Here is a 20,445-nt window from a genome sequence, read left to right on the forward strand (position 1 = left end):
GTGTCATATTATCAGGTAATAAGCTTTTGCCTACTATGTTGCAAAGTTTAGCATCGTCGGCGAACAGTGATACCCTTCCTCTAAGTCCTTGCGTCATATCTCTTATGAATAAGTTAAATAGAATCGGGCCCAAGACCGAGCCCTGCGGTACTCCACTGATCAAGTCCGATGCTTCGGATGGGGTACCGTTCACCACCACCTTCTGAAGTCTACCGCTCAGCCAATCCCCAACCCATGTAGTTAGAGTGTCTCCTAATCCTATCGATTTCAGCTTGTTCAGTAATCTTCGATGAGGGACGCTATCAAATGCTTTACTGAAGTCCAAATATACCACGTCCAGTGACTCTCCGGCGTCCAGTTGTCTAGTAACCCAGTCAAAAAAGCTAATCAGATTAGATTGGCAGGATCTACCCTGGGTGAACCCCTGTTGGTGTGGATCACACAGTTTTTCTTCGTCTAGGATTGTGTCAAGATTCTGTTTGATCAGTGTTTCCATGAGTTTACACACTATAGATGTGAGACTCACTGGTCTGTAGTTTGCTGTCTCTGTCCTGCAGCCCTTTTTGTGGAGTGAGATTACGTTGGCGGTTTTCCAGTCCAAGGGGACCCTTCCTGTGCTTAGGGAAAGATTGAAAAGAACAGATAATGGTTCTGCCAGGACTTCCCTTAACTCCCTGAGCATTCTGGGTGTAGGTTATCCAGTCCCATGGCTTTGTTTACTTTGAGTCTTGATAGTTCGTCATAGACGCTACTGGGCGTAAATTCGAAATCTTGAAACGGGTCTTTCTGGTTATCTCCCGTCTGCAGCTGTGGACCAGCTCCCGGCGCTTCGCGGGTGAACACTGAACAGAAGTATTTGTTTAGCAGTTCTGCCTTCTCAGAATCTGATTCCGCAATGTTACCGTCCGATTGCTTCAGGCGTACTATCCCATCTTTGTTTCTTTTCCTGTCACTAATATAGCTGAAGAAAGATTTATCCCCTTTCTTAATTTTCCGTGCTAGCTCTTCCTCCATTCGGAGTTTGGCTTCTCTGACTGCTGTTTTGACAGCTTTAGATCTGTCTAGATAGTCCTCTTTCGCCCCCTCTCTGCCTAAATGTTTGTAGGTGATAAATGCGTCTTTTTTCTGTTTAACTAGGTCTGAAATTTCTTTACTGAACCGTTGGGGTCTTTTGTTTCTCTTGCGTTTACTTACTGTCTTTATGTATCGGTCTGTTGCATCGTGTAGGATGGACTTCAGAGACGACCACATATCCTCCACATTATCAGATGTGCAGTAAAAATTTCTATCTTCGCTGCATAAGACGCACCAACATTTCCACCCACTTTTGGGTAGAAAAAAAAGTGTGTTTTAAGGAGCAAAAATTACGGTAAGTCCTTCAATTGTTACTCTATGGTACAATCATTTTTTAAAATTTTAATAAAGCAATCTTTCTAAAGTTTCACTTTTTAAACAATAACTGTTTATTTATAATCAGCAGTGTACACCAAGCACTTTGCAATACAGTTTCACCTTTATCAGTGCAGCAATATAAACTAATTTGCTTTAAATCATTGATCAGGAAGCAAGGAGATTTTGATTTAAACCATGATTTAAACTGATTTGATTTAAATCGAAATCTACCGTGTTCAATAATGAAATCTTTACTAAATTAACTTAAGCAGATAAACGAGCAATCTGAAATATGTTGGAGGAATAACACCAAGCAGATTTCCTTTAAGTCAATTCCCTTAACTGTCAGGCTTGAAAAGCTAACCTTTACCAGTTGGATGTTTCCACGTCACAGCTGGGGATACTTAGAGGTGACACCACCTCAGCATCCAGCCCAATGCAATGCATCTCAAGGACAGGCACCTGATAATTAACAGTAGGTTTTTTTTTCATTTAAAGGTGAGCACTGGGTTAGATGATCTAATCAGGATGAAGCACAAGTGTTCCTATTTCATTTAATAAGCACTTAGCAATCGGTTCTGCTTGGCTGCTCTGTTTGCTTATCAGAAATGCACTGTCATTCCAGAGGTGGCTCAACATATATTTGTAAAATTCTGTTACTGTGTTCCCACCCTGTTTGATATGCATTGCAAATTATAAATCCTAATGGTTATTAATTCTGTGCTGCAGGAGTTCCTTAAAGAGACTAAAGTTAACAGGTTTATCCTCTTTGCTTGAGTAGTGCATTATTAAACATCTTTTTCTATTATTATCAAATAGGATTCCTCTTTACCCCCAAAACTAGAAGGCTTAGGGCTCCTTTTACTAAGGTGGGCAAGTGGTTTTAGCACGCGCTTAGCGCACGCTAGATGCTAACACTTCCATAGAGCTTGCATTAGTATTTTCCAAGTAGCGCGGGGTTTGCATGCGCTAATCTTCAGCACGCGCTAAAAACACCAGCGTACCTTTATCAAAGGAGCCCTTAGTATGCAATATATATATATATATATATATATTTTTTTTTTTTTTTTTTTTTTGCATGTGCTTTGCTTAAGTAATACATTATTAAACATCTTTTGACCTTAATATCAAACTGGAGTCCTCTTTACCCCCAAAATTAAAGCCCTATTCCCCTATATGTGGACACCTCCAGCATGCCTGACGCCTAAGTCACATCCAGCTAACTCACGTCCATCTAGGCTTTTAGTCATAGGGCGTGCAAAGATCTCTTTATAGATAATGCTGTGTATTATGCAGGCGCCAATAAAGCTGGGAGAATACTGGCAAATCACCTTAAAACAAAAGGAAACAGGGAAAGGATATCATCTATTAAGGATAATGAAAGTACAATACTTGTTTATCAGAAAGATATTTGGAGGTCAATTTTCATAGTTTTATCAAAAGTTATATTTTTCAGAATATGACCCTACACTTTCTGAACAGGAGGGATTTTTGGCTAAGTTAAAGGGACCAAAGTTAACTGAGCAACAGGCACAACTTCTAGAAGCTCCCATTATGTTAATGAAACTCAGGACAGCATTGGGGTCTTTGCAAAATGAGAAGTCACCAGGGAATGATGGGTACACGGTTGGATTTTTTAAATGTTTCTAAGATAGTTTGCTGCCAGAATTTTTATATCTTTATCAGACTGTTTTATCAGTGGGGTGTATTTCAGGGACAATGGCTGAGACACTTATAGTGGTTCACCCTAAACCAGGGAAGGACCCGATGTTAATGGCCAACTACAGACCTATTTCTTTATTAAACTTAGATGGTAAACTCTTGGCCAGAGTTCTGGCCCTCTATCTGGCTAAGGTATTACCTTAAATATAATAGGTATGCATCAAATGGGTTTTGTGTCTGGTAGGCATTCTTCTCACAATACCCATCTGGCACTACAACTTATGTCTTTAGCTAATACAATGGGAAAATCATCCTTCTCTGTGTCCTTGGACGCAGAGAAGGTGTTTGACAGGGTAGAATGGTCCTTTATGTACAAAGTGATGCAAAGGTTTGGTATGGGCTCAGGTTTTATACATATGATTAATACATTATATACCATCCCAATACTAAAATATGTATTAATAATGTTTTTACTGAAAGGTTTTATCTCTATCTGGGTGGCAGACAATGTTGTCCGCTCTCCCTACTACTATTTGACCTAGTATTGGAACCTCTTCTTCTGGCTATTGAGCAATCAAGTAGCATTACGGGAATATCTTATGGAAATGGTATGTATAAGATCTCAGCTTATGCTGATGATTTTTTATTATGTTTTACGGAACCAGAAATATCTGTACCAGCTTTATTACAATTGATTGGTGCCTTTGGAACCTTTTCCAGGTATAAAATCAATTGGAGTAAATCTGAAGTTTTACCTTTACATGTTCATTGTGTGAAATCTCTATTAGATCCATATCCATTCATATGAGTATGTTATCCATCTTTTTTTCTGAAGAATTTTATAAACAGGTTAACAGAATGCTTACTAAATTTATATGGTTAGGCAAAACACCTAGAATTGCAATTGCAATATTACAGAAAGTTAAAGAGCTAGGGGGCGTCAACTTTCCCAATTTCAAATTATACCATCGTGCTTATATATTGAGACAAGTAATGTAACAAGTGGCTGAATGGTTACATTTAGAATCTGCTTTGATGTCACCACTCCCAACTGTGCCATATATATATATAATAATAATAATAACTTTATTTTTATATACCGCCACTAATCTTGCGACTTCTAGGTGGTTCACAATGAAGAAAAGCTGTACAGACAGCAAATTACAGAGTATAGGTTGATTAGAGAACATTGAACATCCAGTGATAGTACAAGGAGAGTTGCAGGGTCAGTGAATTACAAGAGAAAGAGAGAAAGAAAGAGAGAAAGAAAGAGAGAAAGAGAGAGAGAGAGAGAGAGAGATAGATTTTTATATCTACGTGGCAAGTTTTAACTTTTTTGGATGATTTGCTTCTTACTCCAACTAAAGGATCTACACATTACTATCAATGGCTCCATGATTCTTTGGAAAACTTGGGATACAAGCAGGTATTAGAACCTTGCAAGATGCGATGTGACAAGGACTTTTGGTGACCTTTCAGACTTTAAAACAGAAATTTGAACTGCCATTCTCTCAATGCTTTAAAGGGCTGCAACTCCAGCATGCTACTACAGTCGGCTTCTCATTGCTTACTGCTCTGAAAGAGCAACCGAGTTTACCTGTTATATGCTTTACTGTGGGGTTTCAAGGTCATGAAGCTTCTAGTTGGTATAAGCTTTTATGCTTATATTTACTTAAGAAGCCTCTTTCTGGCCTTCAATTTGTTTTGGTCTAGAGAATTGCAATGTGCTGCTTCATCTGAGAATTGGAAGAAGATATGGTCTCAAAGGATACGATGTACGGCTTCAGCATCTTTGTTACAAAGTCTTTATTTTGTGCTTCACAGAACATTGTGGACACCAGTTAAATTACAGAAATTGGATGCTAATGCATGTTGGAGTTGTAAGAAGGAGGTGGGTACACTGGAGCATCTTTTGTTTTATTGCCTGCTGGTTCAAACATTTTGGCAAGAAGTCTGGAATAAAATACAATGTATATTAGAAGTTCATATACCTTTCTTATATGGCATGGTGATATGTAGAACGTGTGATGCTTCAGTAACCTTATTGAGGGTAAACAAAAATAAATTATTTCTGATATTAATAGGCGTTGTGTTACAGTTAAAAGTCATAAACTGGAAAAACTTCACTCTTTTGAACTTTCATTTTTAGTGGGAAACAGTATGCCTTTATTATCGAAATGAAGCTAATTTAGCTGAAAGATCTGGGAATATGGCCTCCTTTGTAGATGTGTAGGGCCCTTTAGAGGATTTTGTTAAGCAGTATGTGTGATTGTATGAATGACCTGCCAGACAAATGGGAGGGTGGAAGGGTGGGGGGTTTGGGTAAGGGAGGGCTGGAACTCCTCTTGTATGAGGAAAGACTAAAACGGTTAGGATTCTTCAGCTTGGAAAAGAGACAGCTGAGGGGAGATATGATTGAAGTCTACAAACTCCTGAGTGGAATAGAACAGGTACAAGTGGATTGATTTTTCACTCCGTCAAAAATTACAAAGACTAGGAGACACTCAATGAAGTTATAGGGAAATACTTTTAAAACCAATAGGAGGAAATTTTTCTTCACTCAGAGAATAGTTAAGCTCTGGAACGCATTGCCAGAGGTTGTGGTAAGTGCGGATAGCGTGGCTGGTTTTAAGAAATGTTTGGACAAGTTTCTGGAGGAAAAGTCCATAGTTTGTTATTGAGAAAGACATGGGGGAAGCCACTGTTTGCCCTGGATCGGTAGCATGGAATATTGCTACCCTTTTGGTTTTAGCCAGGGTTTGATGGACCATTGGTCTGACCCAGTAAGGCTATTCTTATGTTCTGAAAGGATTTTCTTAATGTATGTATAGTAAAACCTTGGTTTGCGAGCATAATTTGTTCCAGAAGCATGCTTGTAATCCAAAGTGCTCGTTTTACAAAGCAAATTTCCCCATAGGAAATAATGTAAACTCAGATGATTCGTTCTACAACCCCAAAACTTTAATACAAAATACTATACGTACTTGTATTGCAAGAACTCGGCTCATTTAGAACAGTCACTATACTCCTGGAGCGTCAGAGAAAGAAGAACCATCAGCTCACTTGTAATGATGTGTCGCATTTATACTGTATGTACTCATATTGCAAGGCCTTGCTTGTTTAGAACAGTCACAACACTCTTGCAGTGTCAGAGAGCAAAGAACCATCGGCTCAATTGTGATGTTTATATACTGTAAGTACTTGTATTGCAAGACATTGCTTGTATATCAAGTTAAAATTTAATTAAATGTTTTGCTTGTCTTGCAAAACACTTGCAAACCAAGTTACTTTGCAATCCAAGGTTTTACTGTATACATAAGTTATGATCTATTTGTGAATTGCATTATTCTGTAAGATGTAAAAAATTTTTTTTAAGTTCAATCTTTATTAAAAGTCCCAGATACAGATGTCACCATATCTTGTTTATATTGTGAAATTCACTACAGTACTTCTTAGAAAAGCCCCTCTGCTTTGCTCAGATGTCTGAACATTTTGCTAAGAATGTGCGTTTGATGTGGACATATTTATATTTGAGAATGGCCAAAAAAGATAGATGCACTAAGGACCAAAACATCTACATAGGTCATTAAAAAAAAAAAAAAGATAGACATCTTGCTGTTTTGAGAATGGATATTTTCTTTACTGGATTTCTGGACGTCTTTCCCAAAATGTCCAAACTCAGACTTAGATGTCCTATCGAAAATGACCCTCTATGGATCTAACTGACCTTCAGGAGGAATTATGGATTGTGTCTGATTGGCTTCAAGAGCATAAATTAATCCTGAATGTTTCTAAAACAGCAGTCTGTTGGTTCACAGGAAACAATGAATGCCCTTTGCTAGTCCCTACACTTTTTTGGTGACCCTATTCTGCCAGTTTTTACATTTAAATACATCGGTGTGATCCTGGATTCATCCCTTGTGCTTGGTGAACAGGTGTCCACAGGTGTTAAGAAGGGCATTTTCATCCTTTACTCAGTAAAAAGTACTTTAAAGAGTCAGCTTTATGAACATTTTTGCATGCCTTGTTTTCAATTCCAGTTAGACTATGGAAACATTGCCTACCTGGGTCTGCCACAAGCTCTTGTTAAAAAAATTTGGACCTTACAAAACACAAGAATCAAACTCTTGAAAAATTCTCAACTCTAAAACCATGTTACCTCATTGTTTATAAAATTTAATTGGCTACTCTTTGTATTTAGAAGCTTATCACATAAGGCCCTATGGACCTGGAGCCTCTCTAGCTTAACAGATGGACATCACTGTAGCCACCAGCTAGGTGTCTTAGGTCCTTGCTGGATTTTAGAATGACACCTTCTCATTTCACAATGGCACATTGGGTTACTACCATGGAAAAAGCTTTTCTTTCTGGCTTCAAACCTGTGGAACAACTTGCCAAAAGATATTTGGGCTGAGGATAGCTACATAAAATTCAAATGCATGTTAAAGATCCATTTTTTAGAAAGCGTTTGGATTGTCAGCTTCACAGTAGAGAGGGAGATTGACCTGTGCTCCTGGAAGACCTCTGTCTGTTTATTTATCATGTGCTGATAATATTTGGTTTTATTAATTAGGATTATAGGTATGCATTTGTTAAGTCTATCCTGTCATTAATGGAGTTCTTTTCCTCCTCAAGTCTATACAGTAGTTTACTTTGTATACTGCCCTGATCCTGGAAGGCTGGGCGGTATATCAAGCCTGTTAAAGGCAAGGCTATTTGAGTTGGCTTTACTTAAGAGGGCTATTGAGATGAAATTACTGTTGTTGAAGAGTTTAGAGCATAGGTTGCTGGACTTAGGATATCAGTGCGAAGGGTTTATGCTTTATTGATTTGTTCTCTATTCATTTGTATTTTTTATTGTCTGTACTCCACTTTGAAGTTTTCATTGTGATAGCTGGGCTAGCAGCACTCTTAAGTAAACAAATACACACTAATTCATGCAGCTTGAGAGAATAGGGCAGAAAATTAACAATTCAGCACATACTTACGGACACTAGTAATTCTTACTTTCCCGTCTGTCAGCTTAAAACAGCACTGTCAAATTAACTTACGTCATCATGAGATTATGATTTAGTCTTATCTTTCTTTATCCCATCCCAAAGGGCTAGGGATATATTGGGATGACAGTTAGAAAATCTGGACTGCCTAACCTCTGAGGATGGTACGGCATTAGGCTGTCAACCCCGATCTAAGCCGTAACAGCAGTGTAATCTAGATGAGCAGCAGGACAGGAAGAAATAGGGGTGTTTTGAGTTCTTACTTTTAACCGTGAGGTACATGGATTTGCTGACATCCGCTCCCACATCATTGCTGACCTTGCAGAGGTAATAACCGCTGTCCTCCTCCAGGACATGCTTAATCAACAGGGAGCCATTAGTGAGCACCTGGAGCCGGCCATTCAAGGCAATGGGTTGGAACTGTGGTACCCCAGCACCTATGACAGAACCCAAAAAACAATGAACACGGAAATAAAGAAAAGCCATGCACACACAGGAACATATGAATTGCAAATTGGACTGAACACTATACCAAAACTAATCACTTTGAAGTACATGGCAGCTCATAATAAGGAGATCCATTCTCTTTTGCTCATTAAGTCCCACATTTGCTTGGATAATAACTGGTATGGACTTCTCCGCCAGAAATGGATTCAAACCTTTCATAACCCATTTATTATACAAGCTTTGACTAAATTCACCAGTAAAAGACAAATAAAAATTTCACAGCTGTTTTTTTTTTTTTTTACAAGAAAAAAATACTTTCCTAAATTTGTTTTAAATTTGCAGCTAGTTAACTTCTTACTGCTAGTCCTATTTGAACGAGTAAAGAAAAATTCATTGTTAACTTGTTCCACTCCATTAATGATTTTATAAACTTCCTTTAGATTCTCAAGATGTTTAGCCTTTCTTTGTTCCATCCACTTGAATCATTTTTATTGCCATTTTTGTACGTTTCCAGTTTTGTTAAATCTGTTTTGAGACAGAGCTGACAAACACTATAAACAGTACACAGAGGGCTCCTTTTACTACGCTCCGCTAGCGTTTTTAGTGTGCTCTGCGTTGCCACGCGCGCTACGCGTCAAGAACTAACGCCAGCTCAATGGTGGCATTAGCGTCTAGCGTACGGCAATGCAGCTTAGTTAAAGGAGCCCAGAGTGTGATCTCACTTCTTTGGCAGGAGGGACATAAGGCTCCCGGGCCTATTCTGATTGGCCCAGGCGCCTTAGGCCCCACCAGTAGGCTTTGGTTAGGCTGGGCCAATCCAGCCCCATTCTTCTGAGGGCTGCCGGACGGACGGACGGATTTGGCACCCGTCTCTCCGGCCAACTGAACTAAAGGTCAGGGGAAGGGGGGTGGGGGTGGGGGGGTCGTGGGGTTGTCCGGGGGGTCGCGGGTCAGCTGGGGGGGGGCGATCGGGGGTTCTGGCCCATTCATTTAGCAGCGGGGGGGGGGGGGGGTTGCCAGGGCCAGGAGGGCTTGGGCTCCCTCCTGGCCCAAATGAGTCGGGGGTGCCACGGTTGGCTGGGGCAAGAGGGCTTGAGCTCCCTCTTGACCCGATGTTGTCGGGGGGGTTGCTTTTTGATCGTCCAATAGCCACTTAGGACACTTTTTAGACGTGTTTTTTTAATTATTATTATTACCCCCTTAGTTCTTATTTATTGTACATTGTTTAGAATTGTACTTTCCTTTTAAATTGTACTCTTCACTGTATAACTAATGCTTATTTGTTGTAAACCGTCTAGAACCATTTTTGGTTAGGCGGTATATAAAAAAAAGAAATAAATTAAATAAAATTATTAAACCAGCTAAGTTAGAGGTAGTCCAGGAACAGAGTTTGGGTGGAGCTGCTACTTAGATGGAGAGCAGTTATATGTAGGTTTTAAAAAAGTTTTGGATAATTTCCTAAAAGTCCATAAGCCATTAATAAAGATGGCGTAGGGAAATCCCAGGATAAGCAGCATAAAATCTGTTTTACTCCTTCGAATCTTGCCAGGTATTTGCTACCTGGGTTTGCCACAGGATACTGGGCTTGATGTCTCGGTACTGGCTAATCAGCTAAATAAGTGAATAAAGTTAGGACAGCAAATAGGCTGTTCTAACTGTATCTGCTGAGTTAACTGGGAACCAGTCTGAAAATCAGCTGGTGCTTGATTAAGTTCCAGGTGCCCCAATAACTCAGATATTCAATTCCTCAGGCCAAAAATGCCAAGCACTGAATATCCAGGGTTAAATTCAGCCCGCAGCTTACAATTACCACCATGGGCTTAATATTGATCCCTTAGATTTTACCAAAGCCTTTGACAGGGTTCCACCTATGTGACTCAAACTGAGTATCCTTGATATGGGTTCTAAAGTGGCTGGTTTGGTCAGAAACTGACTGAGTGGCAGGTAACAAACAGTAGTCAAAAATGGAGTTTACTCTGAGGATAGAGATTTTACCAATGGGATCAGTCCATGGTGCAGATCTTTTCAACATTGCTATAAGCAATATTGCAGAAGGGCTGTAAAGACAGGTCTGTCTCTTTGTGAATGATACAAAAATCTGCACTAGGCCTTCCACCCTGGAAGGTATGGACAACATGAGAAAGGTTCTAGCAAAGCTTGTGAAATGATTTAAAATATAGTTCTAAATCTGGGAGCCTGGAAATAAAAAAACAAAAACAGGCCCTGCAGGTATGGAGTTGGATTCTAGAAAGGCCACAAAAATTCTGAAGAACCATCTGACTAAACCTTCTGTAACATCAGGAGTCTCCTTCTATGAAATAGAAAGATGTGAATATATGGACTGATATCCATATTGCAGCTTTGCAAATTTTCTTCATTGAGGCTGACATCAAGTGTGCTGTCAATACAGCCATAATTCAGATATGCGCTTTGACATGTTTGGTAACAGAAGTTCCAGCTATATCGGAGTCAAAAGAAACAAAAAGCTGAGTAGAATTTCCAAGTACTTTAGTCTGCTCCATGTTCAATGGGATAGAGTCAGCATGGGTTCAGCCAAAGGAAGTCTTGCCTCATCAATCTGCTTCATTTCTTTAAAAAGTTGAATAAACATGTGGATAAAGGTAAACTGGTTGACATAGTGTATCTAGGTCAGTGTGTCACAATCTTTCCAAGCTTCAACACACTAATCTCTGGGCTGCAGCTGGAGGGCACCCGGAAATGTGCGGACGTTGACGCAATGACATTATGCACATACATGACATCATCACGTCAATGCCTACACATGTGCGGATATCCTCCAGCTGTGTCCCTGAGCCTCCTATTACTGCGGGGGAAGCGGGTGCTGCTGCAGAAGGACAGGTGAGGAGAAGGAGCAGAGGTGTTGGCGAGGAGGAGAGGCACAGGCTGACTGACTACAGGACATGCCTCTTACTGCGAGAGATATGTCCTGTAAGTAGTCAGCACTTCTCCTCCTCGCCGGCACTTCACAGCACACCTGGAATCTGCCACAGCACACAGTTTGCGATACACCAATCTAGGTTTACAGAAAGCTTTTCACAAAGTTCCTCATGAGAGATTTCTGGGATAGAAGACAATGTTCTCTTGTGAATTAGGAATTGGTTATTGGACAGAAAACAGAGGATAGAGTTAAATGTCCATTTTTCTCAGTGGAGGAGGGTAAATAGTGGAGTGCTTCCGGGTTCTGTATTGTTACCAGTGCTATTTAACATATTTAGAAATGATCTGGAAATCAGAACAACAACTGAGGTGATTACATATGTAGATAACTTGAAAAGTTGTTAAAATACATGCAGACTGTGAAAAACTGCAGGAAGAGCTTAGGAAATTGGAAGACTGGTCATCCAAATGTCAGATGAAATTTACTGTAGACAAATTCAAGGTGATGCACATTGGGAAGAATAATTCAAATCATAGTTACCTGATGCCACTTTAAGCCTCAGCACCCATGAAAAAGATCTAGTTATCATTGTAGACAATATGCTGAAATCTTCTGCCCAGTGAGTGGGAACAGCCCCAAAACGCAAATTGGATGCTAGGAATTACTGCATATACTCAAATATAAACCTAGATTTGGGGCAAAAAAATAGCCCATAAATGGGGGTCTTGGTTTATATTTGAGTCCTCCCCCTCTCAGGCCTCTCCCTGGGCCTACCTAAGCCCTACTAGTTCAGTGGTGAGCCAGGGCAAGAGCAATCTTCCTATGTTCCTGCCCTGTGAAATCTCACTACTCAAAATGGCTGATACAAGTTTATTTGAATTTATTAACTGTCTTTTTATGAAGAGATTCGCCCAAAGTGGTTTACAATATATTGAATAGTAGTACTCAGGTACTCTTAAGTATTCTCCCTATCTGTCCAGGCAGGCTCACAATAGGACAAAGAAGTGTTAAGTTACTTGTCCAGAGTCACAGTGAGCACGCTGGGATTGAACACACAACTGCAGGGTGCTGAGGCCACCCCTCCACTCCACAATAACCTCATGAGACTGCCATGAGTTCTGTTTGCATTCCAATCAACCTTTTTTGGATGGCTGGCCTGCCGGACAGGTGGGCTCGGCACCTGTCCGTCTGGACAACGATTTCAAGGTACGGGGGGATTAGGGGTAGGGGGAAATTGAGGGGTTGGCAGTGGGTCTCGCAGGTCGGCGGGAGGGCGATCGGGGGTTTGGGGGGATGAGCGTGGAAGGGGGGGTGTCTCAAGGGCAGGAGGACCTGTTTTTGGTGGAAGTAGGGGGTTCGCCTGGGCAGGAGGGGTTGGGCTCCCTCCTTCCCAATCTTCTAGGGGGGTTGCGTGGCCAGGAGAACTTGGGCTCCCTCCTGGCCCGATTGTTATCGGCGGGGGAGGGTTCCAGGATCGCCGGGGCAAAAGGGCTTGGGCTCCCTCTTGCCCCGATCGTAGTCAGGGAAGGTCGGGATGCCGCGGGGCAAGAGGACGTGGGCTCCCTCTTGCCCCATCGAGTCGGGGAAGGTCGGGGTGCCGTAAGGCAAGAGGGCTTAGGTGCAAGGACATGTGACACCTTATAACATACAGTATATTGTACATCCAAATTTAAAGATCACTCTTGCTTCAACATGAAGCACCTTTGGTAATAAGGTGTCTGTCATCTTCAAATTAAATATTAAATGAACAGTGTTTTGTTATTATGCATAATTTGCAGAGATTTTATTTGATAACCCACAAAATGGATTATATTACAATAATCAAAAATACTCAAAACTAAGGATTGCACCAATAATTTAAATGGAATAATATCAAAATAAGATCTTCCTTGGCCTCTCCTGCAATATAGGATCGTCTTGAATTGAATTTATATCACTGTAGAGATGTGGACTTTAGCAAGTTATTACTAATTTTTGCTCACTCTGCTAGTGCTACTGTCACATTTTTGCTGGCAGTTCTGATTAAAAATCTGAGGAAGATTTCACAATTTGTGGAAGATATTAATAGACCTGCAGAAAACTTCATAAAGCCCACAAGAAAATCACTGTAGGCTCAAAGGGCCTGATTCTATAAATGGTGCCTAGGGAACCGGCATTCAAAGTTAGTTGCCGTTTATGGAATCGCCCCTAGCAACGCCTAACTGAAGTTAGGCGCCAGTATATTAGACCAGGGTTTTCTTGGCCTAAAATACCAGGGCCTAACTCAATTCACGCCCAAACTCCACCCCTAACTATGCCTACTTTTTGGGTAAGCAGTGCTAGGTGCAGATGCCTATATTGCATCTGTCAAGTTAGGCACCTACTGGCAAATTAATTTTTTAAATTTGTTTTCTAATTATTTTTTAATGGTGCTTGCAATTATCAGAGACAATTAACTAATTAAAAACAAAAATTTAGGCGCCTATCTCAGTGGGCACCCCAATCTAGGCAACTACAGGTAGATGCCATTTAAATAATCAGGACCAAAGTACCACTAAAATCCTTGTCAGAAGTTCTTTCTGGCTAGTTTCACACAACCGTCTTTATTTATTTATTTTTTTTAAAGTTTCTATACCGTCTAATTCCTAGGTGGTTTACAAATGTGCACATACATAATGGCTAAAACAGCACCAAAATTTAAATGTACAATTTAAATGCAAAAATTTAAATGCACAGTAATTTCTTAAACTGGACAAATCAGACCCTATAAAAAAGCATTGGCATACAATTGTGTTTTGAGGAGCTTCCTAAATATTCCTTTATCAGCACATTTTCTAAACTGCCCTACCAGTGAATTCCATAATGTCACTCCTGCACAACAGAAGGTCATTGCACAAGTTTCAACAGATTTTGGATTAACATTAGCCTTTAACAAAGCAGAATTTTCAGAACGTAGCAATCATTTAGGCTGATAAGTAATCATCTTATTCTTAAAATACTCTGGGATTGTACCATACAAAAATTAATGACAAATTATTGTAGCCTTGTACTGTACTCTAAATGCTATTAGCCACCAGTGCAATTTCTGAAGCCAAGATGTAATGTGTGCCTATTTTGCTGTTCCTGTAATCAATCTAGCAGCTGCATTTTGCACTATTTGCAGTGCTCTATACCTTGTCTTAGTCATTCCTAGGTATAGGGCACGGGTAGGCAATTCTGTTCCTTGAGAGCCGGAGCCAGGTCAGGTTTTCAGGATATCCACAATGAATACGTCTACAGTGAGCTGACAAGGCTCAAGGAGAACAAGGTCATGGGACCGGACAATTTACACCCAAGAGTGCTTAGAGAATTGAGAGATGTTCTGGCGGAACCGTTGGCCGTACTCTTCAATCTCTCACTAAGCACGGGGAAAGTTCCGTTGGACTGGAAAACAGCCAACGTCATTCCTCTGCATAAAAAGGGTTGCAAGGCTGAGGCTGCGAACTATAGACCGGTGAGTCTCACTTCAATAGCGTGTAAACTCATGGAAACACTAATTAAGCATAAATTAGATACGGTCTTGAATGAGGGGAATCTCCGGGACCCCAGTCAACATGGATTCACCAAGGGTAGGTCCTGCCAGTCCAATCTTATCAGCTTCTTTGACTGGGTAACAAGAAGGCTGGACTCGGGAGAGTCCTTAGACGTCGTATACCTTGACTTCAGCAAGGCTTTTGACAGTGTCCCACACCGCAGACTGCTGAACAAGATGGAATCAATGGGGTTAGGAGTAACACTAACTGCATGGGTTAAAGATTGGTTAAGTGGCAGACTTCAGAGGGTGATGGTTAACGGCACCCTCTCCAAAACGTCGGAAGTGACCAGCGGAGTGCCGCAGGGCTCAGTCCTGGGTCCACTCCTCTTCAACATATTCATTAGGGATTTGACTCAAGGGCTTCAAGGTAAGGTAACCTTATTCTCTGATGATGCCAAACTATGCAATATCATAAACGGCTACAATCTGCAGAATACTATGGAACAGGACCTCCGTACTTTAGAAAGCTGGTCCTCTGTCTGGCAGCTGGGCTTCAACGCCAAGAAATGTAAAGTCATGCATCTCGGAAATGGAAATCCATGCAGAACTTACACCTTGAATGGAGAAACTTTGACCAAGACTACAGCAGAACGAGACCTGGGAGTGATCATCAGTGCAGACATGAAGACTGCTACTCAAGTGGAGAAGGCTTCATCTAAGGCACGGCAGATGATGGGTTGTATCAAGAGAAGTTTCGTCAACAGGAAGCCTGAGGTCATGATGCCATTGTACAGAGCCATGATGAGACCTCATCTGGAATACTGTGTGCAATTTTGGAGGCCACATTACCGTAAAGATGTGCTCAGAATTAAGTCGGTTCAGCGGATGGCCACCAGGATGGTCTCGGGGCTAAAAGGTCTCTCGTACGAAGAGAGACTGAACAAATTGCAGCTCTATACTCTCGAGGAGCGTAGGGAGAGGGGAGACATGATTGAGACATTTAAGTACATCACGGGACGGGTCGAGGTGGAAGATGATATCTTTCTTCTCAAAGGACCCTCGAACACAAGAGGACATCCGCTCAAACTCAGGGGAGGGAAGTTTCGTGGAGACGTCAGGAAGTACTTCTTCACGGAACGAGTGATAGAGCATTGGAACAAGCTTCCAGTACAGGTAATCGAGGCCTGCAGTATCCCAGACTTCAAGAATAAATGGGATACCTATGTGGGATCACTGCGAGAGTCATACCAATGAATAGGGTCGCTAGGATATAGACTTAATAGAGCAGGTCAGTAGAGTTAAGGGGGCCAGTAGACTTAAAAGGGGGTCAATGTTATGGGTAGACTTGATGGGCTTTAGCCCTTATCTGCCGTCATCTTTCTATGTTTCATCTTTCTAATATATATGAGATGGATTTGTATGCACTGCCTCCTTGAGATGCAAATCGATCTCATGCATATTTATTGTGGATATCCTGAAAACCTGACCTGGTTTCAGCTCTCGAGAACCAGAATTGCCTACCCCTGGTATAGGGTATTGCAATAATCAAGCCTCGACAAAACCATAGCCTGCACTACAGTGCAAAAATCAAAAGGATGACAACATCGGCTTCACTCGATACAATAAGTGTATTTGTGCAAAACATATTTGCACAGACTTAACCACTTGACAATGCATTTTAAAACTTGAGTCAAGTCTAACTCCTAAGATTGTTATTGATTATTTCACAGCATGAACTGCATCCATAACATTTAATTCCTTTGGGCACTTACTCAGATTTGCTTTCCCTACCATAAAATCTAGTTAATTTCTCCTACTGTAGTACTTTAGATAATATTTCTAAAGTTTTATAGTTCCATTATATTGTTTCACATGAAAATAATTCCCACTAGGTTGAATGGTTTGGTCACCAATAAATTAAAAAGAAGTCGCAGTAAAGAAACTACCCCCCTCCCTTTTACAAAAGCACATTAGAGTTTTTAGCGCTGGCTGGCGCTAAAAACCTCTTCCATGCTTTTATAAAGGGGGGGGAGTGCGGTCCACTTGCTCTGCACTGATGTTTCGCACTGAAGGTACAAGATGGATTTAAATCCTGATGGCCTTCCTTGTTTGCATATGCAGAAGGCCAGAATAACCAATTTAATCTGCCAAAACAGATTTAAAATAAAAACTTTTAGAAAGGTTGATGTTCGCTACTAGCAAGTGCTAACAGGTTTAAAATGCAGATAAAAATTTGCAGAGTCCAACACTTCTGGGGGGGGGGGGAAGGAAATAATCTTGAGAAATTTTGAGAAATGGCCTCAAAATTTTGAGAAATGGCCTCATAGACAGCTCCTCTCTTAGAGTACCAATATTTATTTTATTATATACTGATAATTTTGCAATTACAGTATACCTAAAAGCATGGGTGTTGGAATGGGGGAGGCCACAGGGGCCATGGCCTCCCCAAAGATTTTCAGTCACAGGTTAATTATGGCTCCTACCCACCCATCCCCTCCCATTGCTGTATTTTTAAATCTTCAGGTAGCCGCTGCACAGCGTCAACAAGCAGGCCTGCCCCAAAACCCTTCATTCTACCTCCAGGGGCAGGCCTGCTTGTTGACACTGCGTTGCAGCTGCCTGAAGATTTAAAAGCACAGCGCTGGGAGGAGGTGGGTGGGGGAGTCAGAAGCTAATGAGAGGCTGTGCCACAGGATTCTGCTGGCTTGGATGTAGTCTTTGCCCCCCCTAAAAAAACAAAAACAAACCAAAACAGCATTCAGTTGCCTATGTCTAAAAGTAAATTACTTAAAAACCAAAACAAAAACATGTTCTACAATGCAGGACAGTTAAATTTACTGTAGCAACTCAATGAAATATATTGTGTGATATGCTTCTGTGTTTTAGTATCATAATCCATCACTGACCTTTTGAATACTTCCAGACAATGGTGGGCACTGGGTAACCTTCCGCAGAGCAGTTAAGGATCACAGCTTTCCCATAAATTCCATCCTGATCACTGGGTTGAACCACAAACCTAGGGGGAACTAAATTAATTAACAGAATAAGAAATGTTAATTACCCTACTAATTGGAAAAATACTCCTACAAAACATTAAGAACATAAGAATTGCCATACTGAGACAGACCAAAGGTCCATCAAGTCCAGTATCCTATTACCACTAGTGGCCAACCCAGGTCCCAAGTACTTGCCAGATCCCAAGTCGTAAAACAGATTTTATGCTGCTTATGCTGTTGAGTCTAAACTAGAATTAGGAACAGATTTTCAGTTTGGGAGCATATTGATTTTAAAATCATTTATCCTCTGTAGTATTGGCTTGAAAATTAACTGACAAGTATGGGTGGCAAAAATATCTGATCCTTTACAGCTATACAGAACATTGAAATTACCTGCTAGATAGGATATATATCCTAGGCCAAAATCCAAAAAACTGAGTTTTGGATGTGCTACAGTCATAGTAAAACTAAGACAGAGCACAGAGTATTTTAGGCCTGATTCACTAAGCTTTAATTCCATAAACTCGTCAAAATCTCCCAAGCAGCAAACAGCTGGGAAAATACAGCACAAAGTTAATGCTGGAGTTGGTGACAGCACAGCCTTTGTGCTCTATTGGTATGTCTGATTTTGAATGTTACAAATGAGCGTTTTGGTCCCATTCAACTGTGGTTGTATGTTGTGATATTTTCACTAGTTGTGTTTGTACTGGTTTTAAGTGACTTGACCCCAGATGCAGACATCTTTATGCCAAAACACAGCTGTGTTGGGTACTATTGTTTGTGCCACTAGAAGCTAGGCATAATAAACATTGTCTTCAGTTCCATGATTGCTGTGTCCATCACCTTACTTGTTTGTTTGTTGTTCCTGTGGCCTAAATATACAGTAGGTGCCAATAACATGCCAAATTTATAGAATACTAGCACTTAAGTGTGTGAGTGATACCAATGTGAGAAGGGGGATTCCCTTGTTCATTGCATCTTTCAAAGTGCAGTGAGGAGGGGGATTACTTTTTTCCCTCAATGTAAGTGCAGAGATTCAGCAGACAGGCCTCTGATGTCATGACAACAGTGAAGCTATCGTGTACACTGTGTGGACTTCTCCCACTGCCAGGGGCAGAGACCTACTATTGGCTCTTTTGAAAGAGTCAGAATATTTTCTGCCTGCTAAACAGTGTAGAGAAAAGCACAGAGAGGCAGTTGGAGTAGGGAGAAACAGTTTGTCTCTCTCTGGTTAATAGTTTTGTGGAAGCTGGCAGAGAATTTCTCTAAGCAGGCTACTCTGAATATACTGGTAAAGGGGGAATTTCTATTTGTTCTATTTTACTCTCCTTTTACCCGATAGTGTCCTTCTTTCCTGCCTTCTGAGCACTTTGGACACTTTTTATGGATGTGAAAACACCCTAGAACAGTGGGTTTCAACCTTTTTACACCTATGGACCGGCAGAAATAAAAGGGTGTCAGGTCAAAAGTGCGCCGGGACAAAGGCGCACCCAGACAATTGAGCGCAGCGCGGAGGTGCGCGCCGCTCAAAATTAATGTTTTTAGGGCTCCGATGGGGGTGTGTGTGGGGGGAAACCCCCACTTTACTTAATAGAGATCGCGCTGCGTTGTGGGGGCATTGTGGGGGGTGTGGGGGGTTGTAACCCCCCACATTTTACTGAAAACTTTACTTTTTCCCTGTTTTCCCTGTTCTATTAAGTAAAGTGGAAGGGTTCCCCAACAAAACCCCCTGTCGGAGCCCCTAAAAACAATAATTTTGAGCGGCGCGCGCCTCCACACTGCGCTCAATTGTCTGGGCGCGCCGTTGTCTTTCGCGCCGTTGTCTATGAACCAATAAAATAATTATTCTGTGGACCGGCATCGGTCTGTGGACCGGCGGTTGACGAACACTGGACTAAGTCATGGGCCAGACCCTGCCCATCTCTACCCAATCTCCACTCCAGACCCCGTCCCCATAATAGTACTAATTGTAACACAATTTTTTCCATTCATTTTTCATAGATACACACAATATAATCTTATTATCAACACATAATGGTTAACTACAAAATTAAACTACACAAAGTACACTGACAGCAGATGTAAATTCTCAAAATTCACATAATTCAATCACAAAATTCAAAAATAAAATCATTCCCCGTACCTTTGTCTCACTCCCTCCATGCTATGCCTTACCTTCTGGCCTGCTCTGACCTGGCCATTTTATGCCGCCCCTGGTATTAAATTCAGGCCAGCTCCCTCTTCCTCACTAATGCAGGTCAATTATGTTGCAACATCAGAGAGAAGGCTTCCGGTTCAGGCGCAGGACGCGCGTAGGAGCCACTGCCCGTGGCTTTGTGCACTGAATCAGTGAGGAAGAGGGAGCTGGCTCGAAGATAACGCCACATCGTTCGCACCGTGGACCGGCGGTTGAAAAACACTGTTTTGGGCCTGATGCACGTGCCAGCCCTGTGGACCGGCAGGAAATTTCTGTGGACTGGCACCCGTCCACGGACCGGTGGTTGAAGAACACTGCCCTAGAATATCTATAAGAACATTAATATTACCTCGCGATAAGGG

At 41.3% G+C, this 20,445-nt stretch overlaps 1 protein-coding gene across 1 annotated transcript in view; it reads right to left on the reverse strand.

The window, feature by feature from the left end:
• DSCAM (DS cell adhesion molecule) overlaps nucleotides 1-20,445 on the reverse strand; it is a 756,178-nt gene that overhangs the window by 326,418 nt on the left and 409,315 nt on the right. The window contains exons 10-11 of the mRNA XM_033942926.1: nucleotides 17,797-17,916; nucleotides 8,315-8,488 (exon numbers count right to left, since the gene is read on the reverse strand). Of these exons, the coding sequence (XP_033798817.1) occupies nucleotides 8,315-8,488; nucleotides 17,797-17,916 (294 nt within the window). The remainder of the gene's footprint in view (nucleotides 1-8,314; nucleotides 8,489-17,796; nucleotides 17,917-20,445) is intronic.

The sequence above is a fragment of the Geotrypetes seraphini genome, chromosome 4, assembly GCF_902459505.1.
Source record: "Geotrypetes seraphini chromosome 4, aGeoSer1.1, whole genome shotgun sequence".
Lineage (NCBI taxonomy): Eukaryota > Metazoa > Chordata > Amphibia > Gymnophiona > Dermophiidae > Geotrypetes > Geotrypetes seraphini.